Source organism: Syngnathus acus, chromosome 17 (assembly GCF_901709675.1).
Source record: "Syngnathus acus chromosome 17, fSynAcu1.2, whole genome shotgun sequence".
Lineage (NCBI taxonomy): Eukaryota > Metazoa > Chordata > Actinopteri > Syngnathiformes > Syngnathidae > Syngnathus > Syngnathus acus.
In genome coordinates this window covers 11,635,439-11,657,311 of record NC_051102.1, presented here as the reverse complement: position 1 = coordinate 11,657,311, position 21,873 = coordinate 11,635,439, and the positions used below count along the sequence as shown (strand labels likewise).

Sequence of the window (21,873 nt, the reverse complement as noted above, 5' to 3'; positions counted from 1 at the left end):
TGCGCATCAATCAATGGTATCAGAGCGGCACACCCGCTCCAGCCCAGCGCCAGAGGCAGGCCAACTCGGAATGCATCATACCACGAGGCGCCCGCAGCCGGTCTTCGGCAAATATTTTTCTGTGTTTACGTATAAGTGTGTCAATGTAGCAGGACGGCACTGGAATATGGAGCAGCGAAGGCTAGACAAAGCGAAACAGACTGTTGCAGCACACAGATCAGCCTCATCCTTATGTATGTACATACGATTACCCATCCTTCGGAATCTTCTGTAAATCAGAACGAGGTGAAATACAAAAAAATAAAAAACATTTTTCCATCTGCAAGGTGCACAGATGGATGGCGCTCGCAACAGATTAAGAATCAACGCTAATGTGAGTTTTGAGAAGGCAGGAGGTAAACGTGATCAAGGAAGCGGTGCGGCCCATTATGCCAAGATGAACGAGTGAAAACAATCAATTGTCAAGTCAAGTCAAGTCAAGTGACTTGACTTGACTTGGCCCATTATGCCAAGATGAACGAGTGAAAACAATCAATTGATGATCGGCGATAGCGTGCTGATGCTTTGTTACACCTGCTTGCCGTTCAGAGGTATTCTCTTACAAAGACTAAAGAGTCATTAAGTACAAAGGTGCTAAATGACCAACAATTGCAGTCAGTAAAATAGTTGACGAAATTTGCAAAAGCTGAAAAGTTCAAGCGCTCACTTCAAAATAAACTCAGCGTGACGTGTTTTCAAAAGGCGAAAGTGAAAATGGTGACATTGTAGAAGACAAAGCCATCCTCCGTGCCGCAATGCGACCCTTCCATCTCCCAATGTGCGCCTCAAATCCCGTCCTAGTCATACAAGCTCATAATTAGCAAACAATCAATCATTATTCTTTTTCATTTAAGAAAAAGAGCCCAGATGGACGATACGGTTCTCCCGCAAGCCGCCGTCTGACTCGCAGCCATCTGACTAGAGTGAGCAAAACCGGCTCGCGCGAATGCTTGAACTAGGTTAAGAAAGCAGATCAGAGGGAAGAAACCAAATGACTCATAAGCGTGAAACCTGGTCCAAGAAAGGATTCTTACCTCGGCACACGTTGCCATTGTCCGGTTCAAAGCCCGCCTTGCAAGTGCAGCTGCCGATCGGAACCATCCATTCCCCGTCGCCGTTACAATACAGCTTTATGGGGACATCCACTTCCTCCGAGTTGGAGATGCAAATCCCCCTGGCGATAACCAAGGAGGTGCTTTCGGCACCGGTCATGGTCTCCGGAAAGACGGCAAAGTTCTGGACCACGCTCGGGCACTTCTTATAAAACACCCTGACTGACAGCAAAGACATGCAGGCACCGTAATCCTGGAAGGCCAAGTAGAAGCCGTTCTTGGAGAGGGGCCCGAAGCTGCGGACTTCCGTGTTGACCTTCATGAGCCGCCCTCCAAAGTCCACCTGCGAGAAGCTCTCATCGGCAGCTATGGTGTCTACCTTGAGGTAGGGCGCCTCCATCCAGAAAGCGGTTCCTTTGGTGGCAATGACGGCGTCCGATTCATAGTAGTAAAGGTTGAACGTCTCTTTGCAGGAGCCGGGAACGTTGGGGATGGAGCTGCAGTCGCGCACCGTGAAGCGGATCTCCACGTAGATGCGCTGCGCTCCCCTCCGATCGATGAAGGTGGTGAGGAGCCAGTTGTTCTGACTGGGCTCAAAGACGTTACACACCTGGTATGTCCTGATGGTGTTAAGGTTCTCGTCGTAGCCGCTCACCTCCTCCCACTGAGGAAAGAACAGAGGGAAAATACACACACACACACACACAGTGTTACTGTCAGCGTCAAATACGAAAAAGCCAAAAGGCACTGAAGATTTGGCTTGTAAATGATTTTCATATTCCAATTTGAGGTTCCGATCCAAAATACAAAACTGAAAAACAGACTACAGGCAGGCACTGAAGATTGGGCTTAAAAAAGCTTTTTATATTCCAATTTTTGGTTCAGATCCAAAATAGGGAAAACTGAAAAACAAACCACAGGCACTGAAGATTTGGCTTCAAAAGCTTTTCATGTTCCAATTTTAGGTTCAGATCCAAAATACAAAAGTGAAAAACAGACCACAGGCTAGCTTGTTAGCTGTTGAAATCAAACCACCCAACTCATCTGGACTTTTTTGTATCGCACGTTAACAACAACGGCAGCTACATCAAACAAAACAGACAGGAATCAAAACAAGACCAATACAATTTAAAATAACGAAATAAAATAAGATTCCATCCATCCATCCATTTTCCATACCGCTTCTGTTGTTAAAATATCAAAGAGCTCCCTTTTGATTGACATCTGTTTCTTATTTTAAAGTCAATATTGATACTCAAATGAACTATGGCGCCGTGCCAATGTTTTTCCTAATTAGTCAGTTCTAATTGTGCCTTTTAACTTAAATGATTGACTTCAGACTTCCCGTTGTCTTCAATTATTAGAGATCAGCCTTCATGGGTTAGGGCGACTAAAGAACAATTATTTATGTGGGATGGAATTGTTTTGAGAAATACAGCCTCGCTTTGGGGACGCAGGTTTGCGCTTTTGGATTGTTTTTTTTTCCCTGTAGAAAATACACCAAAGCACAACTATGAATCAACAAAGCAAACGGTCTTTGGATATGGTGGTTAACAGGGCGGCCACTCAGGCGGTGCATTATACAAGGTGCTGCATAACAAATTCAAAATTAGGTTCGACTGAATTACAATTAGACAGACTACATGGCAGCATGGAAGACATTTGCATGCATACACAAAATCAAAGCGCAATGTCGGCCTTTTCCTTGCAGGTGTGACCCACAAAGTAGGTTGGACGAGCAACAGCCGCTCCCTTGCACCGAGTGCACCAAATCATGATGAAAATGTGCCATTAACATTTGCAATGGTTGCAAATCAAAGAGACAAATCACAGAATGAAAAAAGAGGCTGCTTGCTTTTAAAAAGATACATGCAGCCGTGTGGAAAATGTGTCAAACCGTTTTTGAATTATCAGCCAAATATACGTATCTCCGTTGATCTTGATTGTTTGATTGATTCACTTATTCATTTATCTATTTGTGAGGGAAGGTTGGGGGGGGGGGTCAGATTCACGTAGCCCACCAGCGGCAATAATCCTAACAGCCGGAGGCAAGGAGGAGTTAATTCAACATTATTCGCCATGTTTGAGCGTGCCAAACAAGGAATTTGACTTGGGTAAATCACAGCCTCTGTCCAACATTTAGGTGACTAACAACTCTCAGGACATGTGAAAAATGGCAAACATTCTCAAACATGTGGTCTACAGTGGAGCGAGCGAGCGGGCCTCCAAACAGTTCATGCAATCTTCATGCGTGTGCAGTGCATCTCCCGGTGCTTCCTCCTCCTGACCTTTTGAAGCTTCGGTTTTTAAAGCGACCCCAATGGACTGCTAAAGACTTTGAGGAACGCAATCTCAAATCTGATTGACCATGCAATTTTGCCAGCCGATGTACAAACGAATAATTAAGATGACTTGAAGGGAGCTGTGAGGGAATGGAACGAATAACCATAATGCATTTAGGAATGTGCAAGGTTACCAAGGCAACCAGAACCGTCAGTGCAAGTGGCAAAGCTATTGAAGGACGCACATTGCCAATGTGACAATGCGAGTCGGCAAAACCGTACTTTGCCTTCTTCATATTGAGAAACGACCGACTGTCGTGACTATTTCCAAACCGGACACTCGTAAATCCAACCCAAGAAAAACAAGAGATTCTAGCAACGGTGGAAAAGTGACAGCGTTGGCGTGATGAACGACTTGACACAAATCCAAGGGTGCAAAGGAAGCTTTTTCTCTCCCAAGTGCAACTCCCTGTGAGCCCACGCTCTTCTCAAGTCTTTCCCATTGCTCTCCTCTTCCGGTAATGACCATTCGTCAGCGTTACGGCAAGCTGTCCCTTTCGGCGCTGCCTGTTCATTAATATAACCAAGCGGCCTCGTCCCGCCCGGGCTCCTCTGCACCCGAGGAGGGGGTCTTCACCGCCTCTCGTCTAGCCAAATGACCACCATATTTCACGCCGGCGAGGAACCCGAGGCGTCTGCGATAATGCCCGTCTCGAGTCTGTCCACAAACTCATTGGTCCATGAAATAATGAACGAGACAGATATTTGGTGTCCCCATTGTGTCAACAGACACCGATAAAATATTAGCCATCGTTTCCAAAGTGGGTTCAAACTTTGTAACGGGCTTTCTTTTTCTTTCAATGGGTTTGTAGTATATGGCCGGGTCCAATATCTTACCTCATGACGCAGGAGTTAATAATTAATGATTGAATACAAGATTTTCTTCTTCTCATTTTGCACTTGGGTTCACAATCCCCTGACTTGATTCAGAAAAAATATCACCCGGCTCTGGACATTGGCTTCTAACATCCGATATGCTCTTATACGGAAGCACGGCTCCGGACACTGGCTTCTAACATCCTATAGGATTTTTTATGGAACCACGGCATCAAATGCAGACATGCTACTATTTTCTTCCTCTTACTGTCTGTTTGTAACAGGTGACATTCTGTATTTACTCACGATCGCGTTTGTCTTGTAACAATACGAGCATTGTATTTGGTTTTGATGATGACATGCCAGAATGGTAAAAAGCCACACACACGCACACACACACACACACACACACACACACACAAACACACACACACAGAGAGAACACACAAATGCACCCACTCTAATAGCGTCGCTCCTGCCATCGATACAGAAGCCGCTCTGATTTTTTAAGTGCTTGTGTCATTACGGTTCTTCGGTTTGACGGACAGTCGTGAATAGATGAAGGGGTTATGCATTCGCCCGGGCAGTAATGTTTGGTTTAATGACCAGTCACACCTCGCCCAGCTACTAGCGATGGGAGGGGTGTAGCAAAGACCGAGAGAGTGATCGATAGAAGAAAAACATAAGTGCGGACAGAAATGAAAGGGATGTGTCATTTCTTCAGGCTGATGAGTCCCTTTCCCCACAGCCCCAGACCGCTGCCATCAAGCCATCGCTACGTTCCCTTCATGGAGGCCGCCGCTCATCAATGTCCGTCATTACCGTAATTTTCGGACTATAAGTCGCACCGGAGTATAAGTCGCACCAGCCATAAAATGCCCAAAAAAGTGAAAAAAAACATATATAAGTCGCTCCGGAGTATAAGTCGCATTTTGGGGGGCAATGTATTCGACAAAATCCAACACCAAGAACAGTCATGAACGAGCAACAACAGGCTAAACGATAGCTATGCTAACGTGACATAAACACAAACTAAGAGCTGAGAACGGCCCTGACGTAAAATTCAGAGTTATTCAAAAAACTATTACATAAATAACACGTTAATAAAACCATCTGCGTCACTCCAATTCATTAAATCCATCAATCGTCCTTTGTCAACAATGCGTGCGCGCCGCTGACGGCTCTTGCACTTAAAAATATTCCACAGGCCCATATAACGATATATAAATTATATATCAAATAACTATTATATAAGCAATAATGTTATCAAACCATCTGTGCACTCTAAATCATTAAATCCATCGATCAAATTCCTCGTCCTTTGTCAACATCGCCGCGCGTGCGCCCTGACGTCAGCCTCGTCGTTATTCCACAGATCTACTATATAACTATATTGTAGCGTTAACAAAGTTCAAGGAAAGACGTGGGTTTGGGTAAACGGCTCTTTATTTAACAAAACAAACTTACAGGCGTGTGGCGGCGTGGACGTCCAGCCACGAAAGGGGACGAGAGCTCCATACGATAGGACCGGGCGTGCGTAGAAGCCATGACCGAGCCCCATGCACCGTCCTCGGACAGCCACCCGGCTGAGCGCCGGGCCTCGACTTCCATCCACGGAGCTGAAAGGCAGCTCGGTAGAGTAGGACCGGGCGTGCGTAAAAGCATTGTCCGAGCACCATCCACCGTCCCTGGACAGCCACCCGGCCGAGCGCCGGCGCCCGACTTCAATCCACGAAAGTGAAAGAAAGCTGGACGAGTCGATCTTTGTCCTTTATGTAAACAACCGTCGCGCTGCTGACGCGCGACCGCGACGTCGCGTCGCGCTGCTGTCGCGCTCGCTGCTGTCGCGCTCGCTGCTGTCGCGCGTCACTCGTGGATTTAATGATTTAGAGTGCACAGATGGTTTGATAACATTATTGCTTATATAATAGTTATTTGATATATAATTTATATATCGTTATATGGGCCTGTGGAATATTTTTAAGTGCAAAAGCCGTCAGCGGCGCGCACGCATTGTTGACAAAGGACGATTGATGGATTTAATGAATTGGAGTGACGCAGATGGTTTCGCGCTGCTGTCGTCACTTGAAATTCAAATTACAGTAATCCCTTGCTACATTGCGGTTCGTTTATCGCGGTTTCATTTTTTTTTTTTTTGAAATTTTTTTTTTGAAATTTTTTGAAAAAAAAAACAACACATAAGTCGCTCCTGAGTATAAGTCGCCCCCCCACCCAAACTATGAAAAAAACCGCGACTTATAGTCCGAAAATTACGGTACTTGGGAAGGCAAAAATAATTCGGAACAACTCGCTACACATCTGCCGTCAATATTCCGAAATGAGCTGGTAGGTAATATTGTGTCGGAACCGCCCAAGTGGTAAGAAGTGTTTACGAGGTCTTATGTGAAAGTAACTGCGCCGATACCACGGATACTCGAGGGACTCGCGCACTTTGTGGTTTTCCAATTCATCACCGTGAAGTGATACAGCTTCACGTTTGGAGATATTGATGTGGAATGGATGGTGAGCCTTAAAGCCTCTGAGATGGGCAAGGTCTTAACGAGACACAAATGAGAATAGAAAAAATATTGAATCAGGTGTCACGAAGATTAAATCAATACATGTTCCTTGTCATCTCTTGACGACTTCAAACTTGTACAAACTCATCACGGGGATAAATCACCATTAAATGATAGCGTACTGATCACGAATATCTGACAGCTTCCAAGAAGGGATTTTTGCTTCAGGGTTCTTTGTCAATTCTCAACCAATCACAGTTTTCGCCACTACGTATATAGCACCCTTATAAAAAGTTCCTTTAAATTTCTATTTTATTGTAAGTAATGACAATGTTGTTGCTTGTCTATAATGGATTCATTTGAAGCCTATTGACATCTGAACTCGAATGAAAACAACAATAATAATCCCCAAAAAAATCAAACAAGAATTTACGGTTGTCATTCGTAACGTCCGGTACCGGCCGGATCTTACATGTTTAGATACAAAGGACTTTTAACAGCGACAGTTCAACCGTTTTGATCGACTTGCTAACGTGAAAGTGCAACATGATCCCCATTTGGACAAAGATGAGAAGCAAGCAGTTGAACACATTCCCACTGCCAGATTGGTAAAGGAGGGAGGGCAGCGAAGCATATGAGAAGCCAAACTCGGTCGGGATTGAACAGCCCGCTGAGAGATACTCTTTGTGTTCACTGCTGACAAGAATCAGAAGTCAGAGAAGTTCTTCCTTCCAAAGGCTTTTCCGAATAATGAGATTATTTGCATTTTAACCTGGAGGGTCATATCCTAGAAGTCCACAGAGCACTTGGAGCAATAGCTGGCTTGTTTTGATAGCAAAGCGTCGCCTGCCTCATTTACTCACGTCGCCTCGCAAGCTTCCAGACATATGCTCATAGTCGTTTTGTAAGCGCGCACACACTTTGCACAGCCCAAGCAGTAAAATATGCGGCGGCATGATTGCTATTATCATTTGTGATCGGCCCCGTTCTTAAACGAGCCCTGCTGTCAGGCAAGAAGTTGCATGGGAATGATTATTTTGTAGGGGCATCGGAGGCCTAGTTCCGCCCGGCTGAGCGTGATGGATGGATGGATGGATGGATGGATGGATGGATGGATGGATGGATGGATGGATGGATGGATGGATGGATGGATGGATGGATGGATGGATGGATGGATGGAAAGGAAATGGTGGTGTCCCGCCAGATACCAGCCACTCCATAATCACAGTCTGACACGTTGATGAGGCTCCGATTGAACCGTGGCCATCCGTCGCTCGGCGTTAGGACAAAAGTCACGTCAAATGTGCTTCTAGCGCCCAGCCCAGATCAATACATTTAGGTTCCAAACGACCGCCATTTTACACTTCCAAAGCCCTAATGTGTGGCCACCCATTGGACAAGGTGGATTCAAACATTTTGATGTTGAATGACCCCTTATGATTGAGTAGCCCCAGATTATAAATGTGACCTAGGTTTTGGTCCTTTGAATCAAAACACCCAAACGAAAGATAATGAAGGCTCTTTAGCTCATAGCACATAATAAAACTCACTGATAAACGATACTTAGCGAATAGCCTAATGCCCCTTTCCACAGCCTAAGATTTAAAACGGGTGCAACAAGGTGCTACCTCTAGTACCATCTGTCATCTGTCTGTTGACTTGCTGCCTTCCAAGTCAAAATCAAATCATCTTACAACACTAAAATGAATGTAAATGGCATGAATCCGTTCTACCCTCACATAAAAATGCACTTCAATTGCAAAAATAGCACTCCATAATGTTTTACTTGAACAGTGTTTGTTGCCTCCATTCACAGGATGTTGTGCTGGTGTGCCACACATTAGGGCTTGGCCACCTGGGGGCACTACAATACAGAGACACATACAAATAATAGTTTCCCAACTGACTCAGTAAGCTGCAGTAGTTGTATTAACCATTTCTTATCAAAGGATCAACAATGTACGTATGCCTGAGAGTAGTTATTCTATCTGTCTACCTGTGTTGCTCCACCGTTTCCAGTCAGATGGACATTGCTTCAAGCAATTCATTCTCGTTGCTCTTCGTTATGGCATTTTACATAGTTTGAGTCGGATCACTCTTCCGTGCAAATAGGTGAATAGCTTTGACCTCGAGAAAGGGATAGTCAAAAAAGATGAGAGAATATATTGCAAAATCACTCCATGATACTCCTGGGAGTCATGCAATATCTCTTATTCATCCCCGGACTACATTTATCCCAAATAGTTTGTACACGTTAATCACGCTGATAAAATCCCACAGGAAAGACATCAATATTTGATAGGAAAGTAGGAGAGCAATGTGGAACGCAGTGTTGAGTCTGTCATGCCAACTACGTACGTATATCGTGCTGGTATTGCACATACTGGTGGGCGTATCTGTGAAAGATATTTGCAAATCTCTCCTTCACACAAATGTTTAAACAACAACAACAAGAAGAAAACTATACAGACACCCAAACAATGAAAGCCGCAAACGCACAATTTCCATCTTCATGTCGAGCAGTGACATTGGCGTCGGAGCTCGGGGCAATTTAATCACTATCTCCACGTAGTCAATAACCAGTAAGGCCACATAAAAGGCATCTCCCACTGGTCTGACAATGAGACGAATTGGAGAGAAGGCATGTGCTGCTCACGTCCAATTTCCATGCATCCCTGAAGAGATGAAGATGGACCAAAGCGTGACGTTGCATTTCCATTCTTCTCCATCTTACATTGTTTTCAATCAGCCCATTCTTTCCTCCTATTTGGTGCTTTTAAACCACAGCCTGTCAGTGTATGAATAATTGAGATGTACTGAGTATGGTCAGCAGATGGTGAGATGGTTGTTTTGAAGCTAGCTAGCTAGCTCGCTCGCTCGCTCGCTCGCTGGCTGGCAGACTCTCAGTGGGCTGCAGGAAGTGCACGCCGCACCTGACCCGCAGGTGCTTGGCTGGTACACCGCAAAGGAGCTGCGAGAGTCGTGCCCCATCCAGGGCGGGTGCGGGCATGCAAGACCAACCGCATGCGGGCACATAATAGTAAACATGCCAACAGCAGATGTGTGTTCTTTTTTTCCACCTGCTACGAGCGCAAGCTTTCCCAAAAAACGCGGACTTATCTTCCGAGAGCACACGCCCCGTTTGGCTTTTCCTCCTGCCCTCCAGCGCTTATCCTCAGCACCCATCCAACTGCTCTGCTCACTTGGCCGTCTCGTTATCGCACTCCACCACCGCGGGCCCTAACAAGCGCAACAACTGGCCCCGCTTTGGACACGCCCGAAAGCCTCCGTCGGAGCAGCCGTTGCCAAACCTTTGACCCCGTTACACCCCGGCCGTCCCAAAAGCACGACTCTGACTGTGACCTGCGAGAGTCACATGAGTTAACCCCGGCTTAGATCCACGCGCACGCGCGCGAAGCTGAAAGTCTGCAGGGCTGCCACAAGCGTTGACACAAAATTGATCTTCAGCACCCCCCCCTCCCCCTCTGGGTTCTTCTAATCCCCCCCTCCTCCCTACTTTTGATCCCATAACCTACCCCCTCTTTTCTCGCTCTCGTAGCGCCTTTCACTCCACACTCCCCCTTAATCCTCACCGATCTCCTTCCGGATGAAAGCAACTCTAGTCGGTTCCCACTTTTATTTGAACCATTCGAGTAAGATGCAGAGAGAGAGGGGGGGATTCAGATGACAAACTTGTGGTTTTTTTTGTTTATGTGCTTGTCTGAAGGCCAAGTAGCTTTTATTTTCGTCTGATTTCCTTGCTTTGCTTCACGGAGCTTTCGCGCTTTCTTCTACGGCATCTCCAGTGGGAATTTGTTACATGCAGATAGAAGGGCGTCTGCCTCACTGCTCGTAAAAAAAGCATCAAGTACACAATCTCTTTGCATCCAATAAAAGCTCTGAACATTTAAGTGCATTTTCCCCCTCTAACAGGCTTTTGTATAAATGAGTTCTATTACCAGGTTGTTTTTATATCTACTTTACTGATGGTAAGGCAGCAGTAGCAAAAAAAAAAAAAAAAAAAAGTGAAAATTGCAATGCCTGAAGTGCGGCAAAAACATTCATTCCCCAGCTCCAAGCAAATTGAATCTCTGGTATAGAATAAAACATTTGATTGTAGCTTTGATTGAAAAGAACTCAAAGGAGCTTACGAACAAGAAAGATACCTACCAACATTTAAAACCAAAAATGTTATTGAAAGGCAAATTACTCAACATCGACAATTTTTGTTGTTGTTTTCCCCCCCAACTGGCAAAGTTAATGGTAATCATTCACTAACATTGTAGAAAGCTTCGGGGTGAATTTGCCCAAATATGATCCAGGAATCACCTCCCTCATTCAATGAGGCTAAGGGAGTTGTCCTTGCTTTCTGGAAACGCAAAGCAAACACAAAGACGGCACTCCAAAAAGTGGAGTTAGGAGTTCCACACTCTGTCTCAACTGAGACTGACATTCCAGTTGTTTTCAGTGCTTCATTATCTGATCCAGAAAATAAACAGCCTGGAGCACACTCCATCATTAATCAACAGCTCCACTGAAAGTACATCAAATGGTGTTTCAAGAGCGCATTGGCTTTTTTTTGTCTGGTCGTTCACATTGTTGCAAGTTTTTTTTAATTTTTTGAAGGGTCTCAATATTTTATTTCTATAGTGGTTTTGAAGAGCAGACAGTGAGCGAGAAATAAATAAATAGGAAAGTCTACACAGACGGAGAAGAAAGCGCCTAAGTAAAAAGTCAGGATGCTCATTATGATGGAAGCAAAAAGGTTGTTAACTGTACACATCTGTTTGCCGCGTAAGTTGTCTGCAGACAGATGCGACCATCCGAGTGTGTAACTGCATGCTGATGTGCATGTACACGTTTGTGTCCGTGCGTTTACACCACTGGAACTAGAGTACAATGCTACTTGGGGGGCAATCTGGCAAAAAAAAAAAAACTCTGGGACATCCCATTATTGCTAAGGTACTATATGTCCCCAAAGGCTGACTTCCAGCTGGTGTTAAAAGAGTAGCATAGCATAGCAACCTAAACTAGGACAACATCATGTTGAGGTTTACCCGACACTTAGCAACTGTACGGCTATGACCACATAAGAGAAGTGTATTGCCTATAAGCCATTACATACATTTATGTTATGCATCTTATGTTAATATACACTTACACACATAGAAGACATCCATTACTACTATCTTTAATGGACTGGCCCCTCCCCGTTGCATGCGGAGTGGAAAAGTTTTAAAAGCTCTTGAACTTGTGATGGGATGATAACTAAACAATGGCGATAGTGACTCAAGTTTGACGGCAACGCAGAGTGACATCATGGGGCGCAGACAACGCGTAACACGAGTACTTAAGTCTTCACATCACGGCTTAGTTGTTCATAGCCAGCCTGCGATTACCGGATCCAATTTCATCTCCGACAAACACAGCACACAATGTAATATTGTGGTTATTTACGGCATTAAAAACAACACTAAACAGGGAATACGTAGAAGCATAGAGAGAGCAGTTGAGCTACAATCTACACTACAAAACAGTATACTGTAGATCTCCGAATGAAATGGGACGTAAAATTAGTGTTGAGGGAAAAAAACAAAATGCAACATTTGAGGTACACTCGACTTTAGGTACATTCCATTAAATAAAAGAAATGACACGAAAGAAAAACCCAACTGTATGTGCTTTGAAAAGACAGCACAGAAGCATGCCTTGACCGGACCACAGTTAAGTTGACGAGCCATAAATGCGTACCTGTGTAAAATGGCTCGCAAAGATGTGGAAAATGTGCAAAACAGCCATTGGCTGCTGCCCTTTTTGGAAATACGCAACACCGCTCGGTATTGGCTTGTGGAGCGTGGCGATGCATTATCGAATCAAAGTAGCTAGCTCAAATGAGAGCTTAACAATTTCGACGCCATCGTACGTCTGATGAGTCGTTGGAAGAAAAGGAAGCAAAACGACTTGTCATTTCCCACTTAATTCGCACATCTTTCATGTGCATCAAATGAACAAGTTGAAAAAAAGTAAATTTCCATCCTTTTAGCTCTCCTCACTCACTTTCACCTGAATGCCGCCGCCACTTCCTTGCATAAGCGTGCTATTACAGTATCATTACAGTGCCCATTTTCTGGGACTTTGGCTCTGCGCTCTGGGACTGGTGTGGGACACATTATATCATGAAGTCATTAGGAGCCAGGATACGGCAAAATAATAGCCATAATATCAGCTCCACTGGCCACTACTTTAGTCTAAAGTCTCACCCAGCCTTGCCAGCCTTCCGGGTCTATTTGCCTGTCTGTGTTGCGTGGTCCTGAATCACATTCTGCATTCTGAGTGGGAAAAGAAACACACCAAATGGACTCACCCCAGAGTTAGGATACGCCGTCCAGCCCAGTTCTGCTGTGGCCACTCGAGTGTCCATCAGAGTTTCTGTAGCCAGGAGAGAGAAAGAAAAAAAACAAAAGGTCAGGAGTTAGAGCAAAAGAAGCTCTTCTCAATATCATTCAACTGAGATGAAGTGCACTCGGGTCCCAGTGATCAATTGACAGTGTCGTTCATGAACGGACGGAGAAGAGTTTGATCCCTAGTCGCCATTCATCCATCTCTGCCAGACTCCGAGTAAGACTAAAGACTGCAAACTCATCTTTCCAGTCGAAGGACTCTGCCCACGTTCTCTCGGACTGCTCAACCTGCAACTTAGGCCCTAAGTTAAAGCAACTTATGGAACACCCTAAGTCTTAGGGTGTTCCATAAGTTGCTTTGGTCTTCCCCAAATGAATGTTTGTATTGTACAAAATGTGGGTCATGATTGACAGGAGGGACACCTCTGATTGATTAAAAAGTCGAATGAACACTTCAAACCTTGACAGAAGACAAGGCAGCACCACCTCAATTTGTAAATAATGAAAGCTGGTTCAAGATCTGAAGATGTGAGACTGGGTCGTAGCCCTTGACAATGCTGGCCTCAAAGCCTTTTCAATGTACAAAAAGAGATTGCGAGGAATCGGGACTTTTCTCAGGTCCAACATTGATGACTTCTGAACTTAAAACTGTTCTTCCTGGATGAAAGAATAGAAATTCTCAAAGGCATGCTCCGCAATCTTCTTCCCAACTTCCTACCTTTGCTGGGTTTGTAGAAAGTCGTCATTGTTCGACTTCATGTGTGTCACAATTACAGGAAGTAACCCATCCCATCCCATCCCATCCCCTGACAGCCACAAAAAATGTTTTCTGTCCAAAAAGAGCCACTAAAAGGGCCTACTAATCTTTAACAAGAAAGGAAGGATGTCTATCTATTCTGTGAGTCACGCTGCAGAGCGAAAACTGAAGTGGTGTAAAATTGAAGAAAAAGTTGGGAACTGAAGCTCCCCTTTTGAACCCTTCCTCTGTGACACATAGTGGATAAATTACACTTGCTTCTCACAGGAGACATTCACTGGCTCAGTATTGATTAATGTCTGCTCTTTTGGCAATGTGAGCTCACGGAAAGAAAAAAAAAAAGTAATTCCCAATCCTCTCTATGTCGTTGACTCGTATTTAAAGTGATGGACAGATTGGCTTTAGTAACGCCATCATTTAGCTGAGTCTTTTCTGGCCACCATTTTTTGTTGTTGTTTGTTAAGTCGACCAGGAAACATACATATATTTCGCTCATTCTACATCTCTTTCTCCCAAATTTGCTGTCTTTGGAGAGAAATAGGGGAAAGGAATTTGGAGGCGACCATCTGCGGGACGTCAGAGTGTTGCTGACTTGGACGCCATCCGTTTCGCACAGCAAACAGTTGGCTAGCACCACCCACACGTGTTGTTGATGAGGGAGACGAAATGCAAGCTGCACACTCTCAGCCTCTCTCTCATTCAAGGAGACGTTCCAAGCCTTTAGGCGCCCACCTTTTTACCTTCTCCGCTCTAGGAAGCGTGCCCCTGCAGATGTCGCCTTTTCAAATCATTCCAAATGGAGCTTTTGACGCCTGTCATCTTTACGTCAAGTGCTCTTGGTTGGGGGAATTAAAGAAAAGAAAAGAAAAGAAAAAAAAAAAAAAACTACCAATGCACCAATGATAGCAAGCGGCATCTTCCATCTCCACTTAGTCGTCTTCAGACATGAAACCCGGGTAAATCCGAGAAACACAAATATATCACCCAATTTTCAGTGTGCTGACAGCTTTGTTCACGCCCAGCTTCCAGCGCCGCTTTGCTTAAGATGAGCATGGCCTTGTCTTGTTTCAACAGCGCCAGCCCTGCCACGCCTTGCTGGGGAGCTCCAAGCCGAGCGTGAAAGCAGCCAATGTAGCGCGCCCCGCCAACACATTCTCCAGGGAAATCACAAGCGATTTAGTCAAATCACACAGGCTCCTGCTAGTCCATTCTCCGTTTTCTTTTAGATACGGACAGACGGACGGACGGACGGACGGATCAAGCTCCGGATGGTGGTAAAGGGGTCAAATGCTCATGAGAGTGTCTTGTGACCTAATGTCTGCCTTTGACACCAGAAAGAGAGGAAATGGGGTCTGCTAAGTGGTCATTAGCAACCAAGCAGGGCTCTTACTCCTGTCGGCTGGCCTTTAGGATTTGGCCAATGTCCCCTGTTAGCAGGAGAGCTTAATTCTGAGTAGATTTTACAGTCAGGCTTATTTTTAAAATCATTCATAGGTCATAACATTTGTGAGGCATTGTTTGATTTTGTTGTTGTTGGCACGATCCAATTCTATTTAAAAAAAAAAAAGGTAAAGACCCAATGATTGTCTCACACACACACACACACACACACACACACATCTGGGTGGGGTCTCTGCATTTAACCCATCCCCGAAGGGAGCAGTGTTTCATAGCGATCCGTTTGTTAACAGTAGGCACGGGCATTACAATAAAAGTCATCGATTACTCGTAAAGAATTCTCTCGATAGTTTGGAAACGAAAAGCAATTGGATGAAACAATCAAGGGCTGGCTGATTCAGTCAAACGGTGAATCGATAATTGCTCTTTTACCAAAATGCGTGTGGTCAAATGTAAGGCCTGAGCCGAGGGAGCCAAATCGGTCTCTCGCGTTGTCACGCAAGTCGTCCCCAAAATGAGTGAGAGCCAACAAATGTGAGGCCCCTCAAGGTTAGCAGCAGAATCCCGTATTCTGCTGTGTCAGCTTCGACATTAAAGCGCCAGGTGGAAAAAAGTTCATACTGTGTGAAAAGTATTCATAAAGAAAGCTTAAGGCTGACTTCACAAGCACGGATCATAAATCTATTGGAAAACAATAGCTTGTAGGTGTCAAGCTAGTCATCTTTTGATGGATTTGAGCACTTACGATGCTGCAGGAGACGTTGCGCAATACGAGTTACTGCCAACCATGTGACGGATGCGGTTTTGCTTGTCAAAATCACCATGGTCAAGACTGAACCCAGAGCCCAATGTACCCAACCCGAGACGGCGCAGATATTCGTCATTAGGCTATGGATCGATAGCAAATGGTGGGCTGATTCTGCGGGGGTGACCGCATTCAACATTGATGGGGACCCTGCGGTAGCGATCGATAAGGCAGCCTTCTCTTTGCGCAATTACACGTCAGCAAGCGGTCGCGTCATGCATCACATGATTACACAGGCTTGGGCCTGAAAGCAGAGCAGCAGTAGGAAGGAGATGGCGTTTGGCATACTTTGAGCTAGGCTGTCTCTCTGCTTCGCAAATGAGGCAGGTCGGTCACACGTCGGTGTAATTTGCGGCCTGGGTGTACCATTGCGTGACTGCCGGCCGGTCGATACAACATGTGCTGAAGCGCCTCTCTGAAGCCTCTTCGGTCAATAAGGCGGACAATTCTCCGCACATTTCTCTTCTCGTCCCAGCACACATCTCTTCCATTCCTCCACCCTTTAACACGCTCTCCCTCCCATCGCACTTAAGGATGCTGGCCGGCCCGGCCCGCTTTGCAATTCAATGAGACAATCATGTCCAGCTGCTGAATGCGAGCCTTTGCGATGGGCGCAACAAACTGAAGTAAGATCTTGCAGATTTTGCACAAGGCATGTATTCTTTCTTAGATGCGGCGTCAAGATGGCAAGCGAGCAAGAAAAGCATGAGGAGAATTCAGCGGGGCTGAAATGAGCACTTAACAGTGATGAAGCCCCATGGTGGCTCAGCGTGCTGAGCCTGGCATCTTAATGCCAGGATGAAAACAAAGTGGCAAACGTGCATGACTGAAAGCTGCTGCGTCTCCCAAAACTAATCAGCCTACCACTCGGGGGGATTTTAGGCAGAAAGAAAAAGAGCCAGCATTTACTAAAGCAACTGTTAAAAGGTGCCTTACATAGATCAAAAGAAATGATTTGACCAGGAATTCTGTCTCGAGACGGACAATTGTCGTGAGAATTTGACCCTCTTAACGTGAAATCTTCTCCGGTTTCTTTCATCCCCTATGAAAGAAGAATCAGAAGTCAAAGGATTACTCTCAGTCAGTTCCCATTCAACCTTACAAGTGCTGGGTTCAAAAGAACCCATAGCGGACGTGCTAACAGAGAAGACGGGAGACTTATTTCATTTATTGCTACGGCGAGGCTGTGTCGCTCATCTTGAAGGCTTTAAATAGAACATTCAGGACAGGCGACAGAAACACATCAGAGAAATAAGTTTCATTCACGTCTCCCTGAAGGACAAGTTGACAATGTGGCTGATTTGAAAATTGAACACGGAGTAATCCGCGGTCCTCCGAGACAACGAGGGATGGCAGCCACACGCGCCCATCCCAACCGCTTTGGCCCCACTGACGCCAAAGACCACACGCTTAACAGGAACAAAAGCCAGGGACAAGAAGAGAAAGGCAAAAAAGAAAGGCAAGAAAGGCAAAAAAGAAAGGCAAAAAAGGCAAAAAAGAAAGGCAAAAAAGGCAAAAAAGAAAGGCAAAAAAGGCAAAAAAGAAAGAAAGAAAGGCAAAAAAGAAAGAAAGAAAGAAAGAAAGAAAGAAAGAAAGAAAGAAAGAAAGAAAGAAAGAAAGAAAGAGACGCGAGGAGATGCCAAGAGATCGGCGGCAGATGTTATGAAAATGAATAGAACATGCAAGATGGGCAGAGTCTGATGAAATTAGCAAATCATTTCATCACGGCAAGGTGACATTGCGCCATCCATGATTAAACCTTGCCACGCTATTCCCTACTTGTGTGTACCGTCATTGAGTTTGGATGCAACATTTACGTGAGCAAAATGTCGCGATATGGTGCATTGTCACGCACAAAGCGTGACAAATCAATGCTGGATTGAAACAAGCGATCGAACACATTTTATGATGTCATCTTTCTATTGAGCCTCACCCATCCTCACTCTATTTGATCATTTGGAGTCATGGCCCTGGCGATGCTGGTTTTTCTTTTTTTTTTATGTTTTAAAACAAACAAGGCCGTGTGGATGGATTTCTGTCCTTTCGAGCGGGATATATTCATTGCAGACAAGGCCTATATAAAGCGCTTTAAAAATGCACTTACGCTATAGAATGAAAAGATAAATAAATAATGTAACGTAAAAAATAACGTAGTCAGTAATGTAACGTAAAAAATAGCTGTCCCACATGCGGGACAGCTATTTTTCCTTCATAAAATGTACCTTGTGGCTACTTGATTAAAAAACGGATTTCCTGGAGATTGAGAGAAAAAAAAAAATCCAACATTTCAAGATACAATCATATCGAGCCCTTCAATCAGAAAGGCACCAACACACAAAAGAAGAAGGGCTAAGACACTGTTGATGGTGATGTGTTGCACTGGCATGACTCAAGACAGCTGTTGATTCATTCATATGACATTTGTGTTACATGGCCACCACCGATAACAAGCTAGCCTTATTCATTTGCCAGCGCTCAGTCACTCGTGCAGCCATAGCTACATCCTCACCAAGAGAGGACACAAGCACAACCTCGTCTCATCCGTCCGTCCGTCCGAGCAGTAAGACATCATTTGCATTCATTAACATTACATTAGCGCAAAGAGTGATCTTTAGAAAGCGGGCTGCTGCAGAGCGTCATCTTTAATTCATCATATCCTCAACGCCCACGTTTACCTTCACCCATACACCCAATGCTCCTCTTTTCCTCGTTGCAACTGACATTTCCTCAATTTCCATTTATCAGAGCACTTCAGTTTCATCTTTTTGGTCTTCAAGTTTTGTTATTTGAACATTGAATTGTTGAACATTTTTGTCATGCCATCGATGCTGGCAAAACAATCACTGAAAAAGAACAGAGCCCGAAATAAAAAGATCCAAAAGGAGAAATATGATCAGCTTCTGTTTCATGTTTGCAAATTCTGAACCTTATCGCAGTCACATATTGTTTATTTCTTTACCCCCTCGCTATGGAATGGAACATATACGTACACAGCTGGCGAGTGAGTGTTCATACATTTTCGAAAATGGAGCACCTGTGCCTTGCGCTGCGCTTCAGGGCTAATAAACACGATTTTGAGTCGCAATAGTAATAATATTACTCATTAATAGTGATGGGAAAATGAAGCTTCAAATTTGCTTCATCAAGCACTTGTATTTTTTTGTCTCCTCTAGGCGGCAGTGTTGCTTTGAATACAGGAGTTTAAGAAATGGCAAGTTCGTGTACTTTCAGTCCAATGCCAATAATAATCATGCTAGGATTGATTACTGGCACGGCTGATGATGAGGCAACGTTTCGATCTTTAGTTGTGGTCAATGGATGGGCCGTAAACTCGTCTGCGTTTATTTTCAGTTCTTTGTGCTAAACTTTCATTCGTTTCTTTTTCCAGTCCTCATTACGATGCCACAACTGAATAGGCGGTCCTAAACTTAGCATCTGGTGAAATCCGCACGTCTAATCTGAATTCATATCAAAATAATTCAACCTATTTCAGTCCAACACCAAAGGTTATCAAGAGAAAGGCAGCGAGGGCTAATGAATCCAATATTAAACCTCCCAGCAAGGCGAGTCGGCTCTGCTCGGCAAAAAAACACACACAAAAAAAACCCAAATCTGTTGCTGCTGGCTTCCTCCAACCGTCACGATTGTCATTACTGCTTGGCCAGCCTGTCTGCTTTCAAGAAACCCGGCAATTTGCTTCTCCAAAATGAGGCAATTACAACTCTTCATAGGGCGCTCACCTCGCAAAAAGGCTTTTAGTGAGAAGCAGACTCCTCCCCCGTTATGGGGGACCAGATTGGCTGCATTCCCAGTCAGGCAACCGCACCCACCTGGTCACTTGAGTCCCATCACAACGGCTCTCCTGTGTGTGTGTGTGTGTGTGTGTGTGTGTGTGTGTGTGTGTGTGTGTGTGTGTGTGTCCCCCCCAAAAAAAAACGCAGATCGAAATGTGGTCACTTGAATGACGCCACCAAATGAATTCCCCCGTCGATGCCTACGAGCGCACGTATTGACGTGAAACATAAGGACCCGATTACGACTACTTTACAGAATGTCAGTGCCAAGAATGACTTTCCTACTTCCACCAAAGCGGGCAAACGGAACATGATGCTCCAAGGACCATGACTGAAGTGGTGTTGGGATTTAACCTTTCCCCAAAGGAAAATAACTCCAGAATGGAAGTCAATCAACTCCAGCTTTGACATTTTCTAAACTTGTAGCAGCTGAAATCTGCTCCATTTTTGGCCTGGACACACAAGTAACTGACATGGACGACGAGCCTTGTCCAAGTCGCACTACAGATTGTGTGACGACGACATTTAGAAGTGGAAACTCCAGCTAATGGGCTATCTGGGGTGAATGAAATCCTCATTGTTTTTAAAGAGGAGCACCAATGACTGCTGACTGCTGAAAATGTCACTCAATAATACTCCCCTGCAGTCTCCGCTTTAATTAGGACAGTGTGGTTAGCCGTTAATAGATTTCTCAGAGCCACTAAGTACACGGTTACATTTGAGGAAAAAGTTTTGCGGAAGGAAAATGAAGTGTCAAGTCGATGACCCGTTCCGACTCCCAAAATTCCACTTCAGCGTTCATTTAACGGCCATCTGAATCGTGCACACTCGGATTAAATACTACAACTTCAACTTATCTGAATGAACACCGTTGAACCACATCACTAGGCAAAAAACGGATCAGGTCATGTTATTCTATTGGGCGACCGACTAAAAAGTGTTTAACCAGATACCTAACTCCAAAAATGGGTCAGGTACCGTTTTGCTCTTAGGAGCCACCAAACAATGCATACTTTGTTCATTAAAACAAAACGACAAGGCATTTGTAGTGGCCGCAATGGCGATACCTCTGAAAACAGCGTGCAAACAAGTTTTCGTTGGTTGTTTATCTACGTTGTGCAGACAGAGCACAGAGGACAATAGCGGCAACCTCATTGTGATAAGGGAGATTTAGAGAGAGAGAGAGAGAGAGAGAGAGACGCTTTATGTTGAAAGCAACCGTACTGTCTAAGCCCACACACACACCACCTTCAACTCCTTTTCTTGTACCTCCATGCACAATGACACTGTGTTCATCAGCGCCACTTGCAATATTCGTGAACGCAAGAACTAACAGAAAAAGGTCTGACTCAAACGCAGACACGGAAACATGCGTAAACGTTTGAAAGCAAGTCCTGTAAGGCAGACGCTCGCAGATAGTAGGCGCTCGCTCGCTCGCTCGCTCTATACTGTACGTATGCACACGCACGACACCCAGCTGCTCTCCATCTGCGATGGCTGACTGAGCTACAACTGGCTGTGGTCTTAGCAATGCAACAAGATCAATGAAAATGAATGTGACCTTCACCTTAATCCCTGGTAAATGTTTCTCTACAATTCTACAGCTGAGGCAAGACTCTACTCTTCTGATTCAGGCTTTGAATCTCAACTCTCATTTGGTTCTTGTTTGGGCTTTTCTCCAGATACTCCGGATTCATCCAGCTCAACCAGGACCCTAGTTTGGATAAGAACTATAGAAAAAAAGCAAGGCACTAATGTTGCAATGGTGCATTCAGAAGTAGTTAGTAGGCATCGAGATCAGTAAGCTGCAGCCATTGCCATTATGTCTGGATGTGCCATAAAATTGACATCCGCCCGCCTGACAGAGAAAATCAGAGGAGAGCCTTGAAAGTGCCCTCCCTTTATCTTATTAGTGCTTGTAAAAAAAACAACAACCCCACAACCTTCACC

General features: G+C 44.8%; 1 protein-coding gene across 5 annotated transcripts in view; it reads right to left on the bottom strand.

Moving 5' to 3' along the window:
* LOC119137326 (ephrin type-B receptor 1-B) overlaps positions 1-21,873 on the bottom strand; it is a 96,332-nt gene that overhangs the window by 48,700 nt on the left and 25,759 nt on the right. For all 5 annotated transcript variants that reach the window (XM_037276566.1, XM_037276562.1, XM_037276565.1 and 2 more), the window contains exons 2-3: positions 13,133-13,197; positions 1,074-1,755 (exon numbers count right to left, since the gene is read on the bottom strand). In XM_037276566.1, the coding sequence (XP_037132461.1) occupies positions 1,074-1,755; positions 13,133-13,197 (747 nt within the window). The remainder of the gene's footprint in view (positions 1-1,073; positions 1,756-13,132; positions 13,198-21,873) is intronic.